Genomic DNA, 304 nt, shown 5'->3' with positions numbered 1-304 from the left:
CGATATCTACGCCATTTCCATCCAACTGTCAAAACTCGAACCCCCTCTATGGATTCCAAAGCTCTACAAACAATCCACAATCCATGAGCTTAAGCAGCAACAACTCGACCTCAGACGAAGCAGAAGAGCACCAGACGAACAACAACATAATCAACGAGCGTAAGCAGAGAAGGATGATATCAAACAGAGAATCCGCAAGGAGATCGCGTATGAGGAAGCAGAGACACCTTGACGAGCTTTGGTCACAAGTGATGTGGTTGAGGATCGAGAATCATCAGTTGCTTGATAAGCTTAACAATCTCTC

General features: G+C 45.4%; 1 protein-coding gene across 1 annotated transcript; it reads left to right on the top strand.

Moving 5' to 3' along the window:
* Positions 1-5: 5 nt before the first annotated feature.
* On the top strand, positions 6-299 carry LOC109132068 (basic leucine zipper 43-like; the record flags this gene model as incomplete). The annotated part of the gene is made up of 1 exon (XM_019243196.1): positions 6-299. A coding segment is annotated over one exon (294 nt), but the record flags the coding sequence as incomplete, so codon positions are not given.
* Positions 300-304: the final 5 nt, after the last annotated feature.

Source organism: Camelina sativa, unplaced genomic scaffold (genome assembly GCF_000633955.1).
Source record: "Camelina sativa cultivar DH55 unplaced genomic scaffold, Cs unpScaffold16998, whole genome shotgun sequence".
In the NCBI taxonomy this organism is placed as follows: domain Eukaryota; kingdom Viridiplantae; phylum Streptophyta; class Magnoliopsida; order Brassicales; family Brassicaceae; genus Camelina; species Camelina sativa.
The sequence above is the reverse complement of the archived record's forward strand: the minus strand, read 5'-3'. Positions and strand labels throughout refer to the sequence as shown.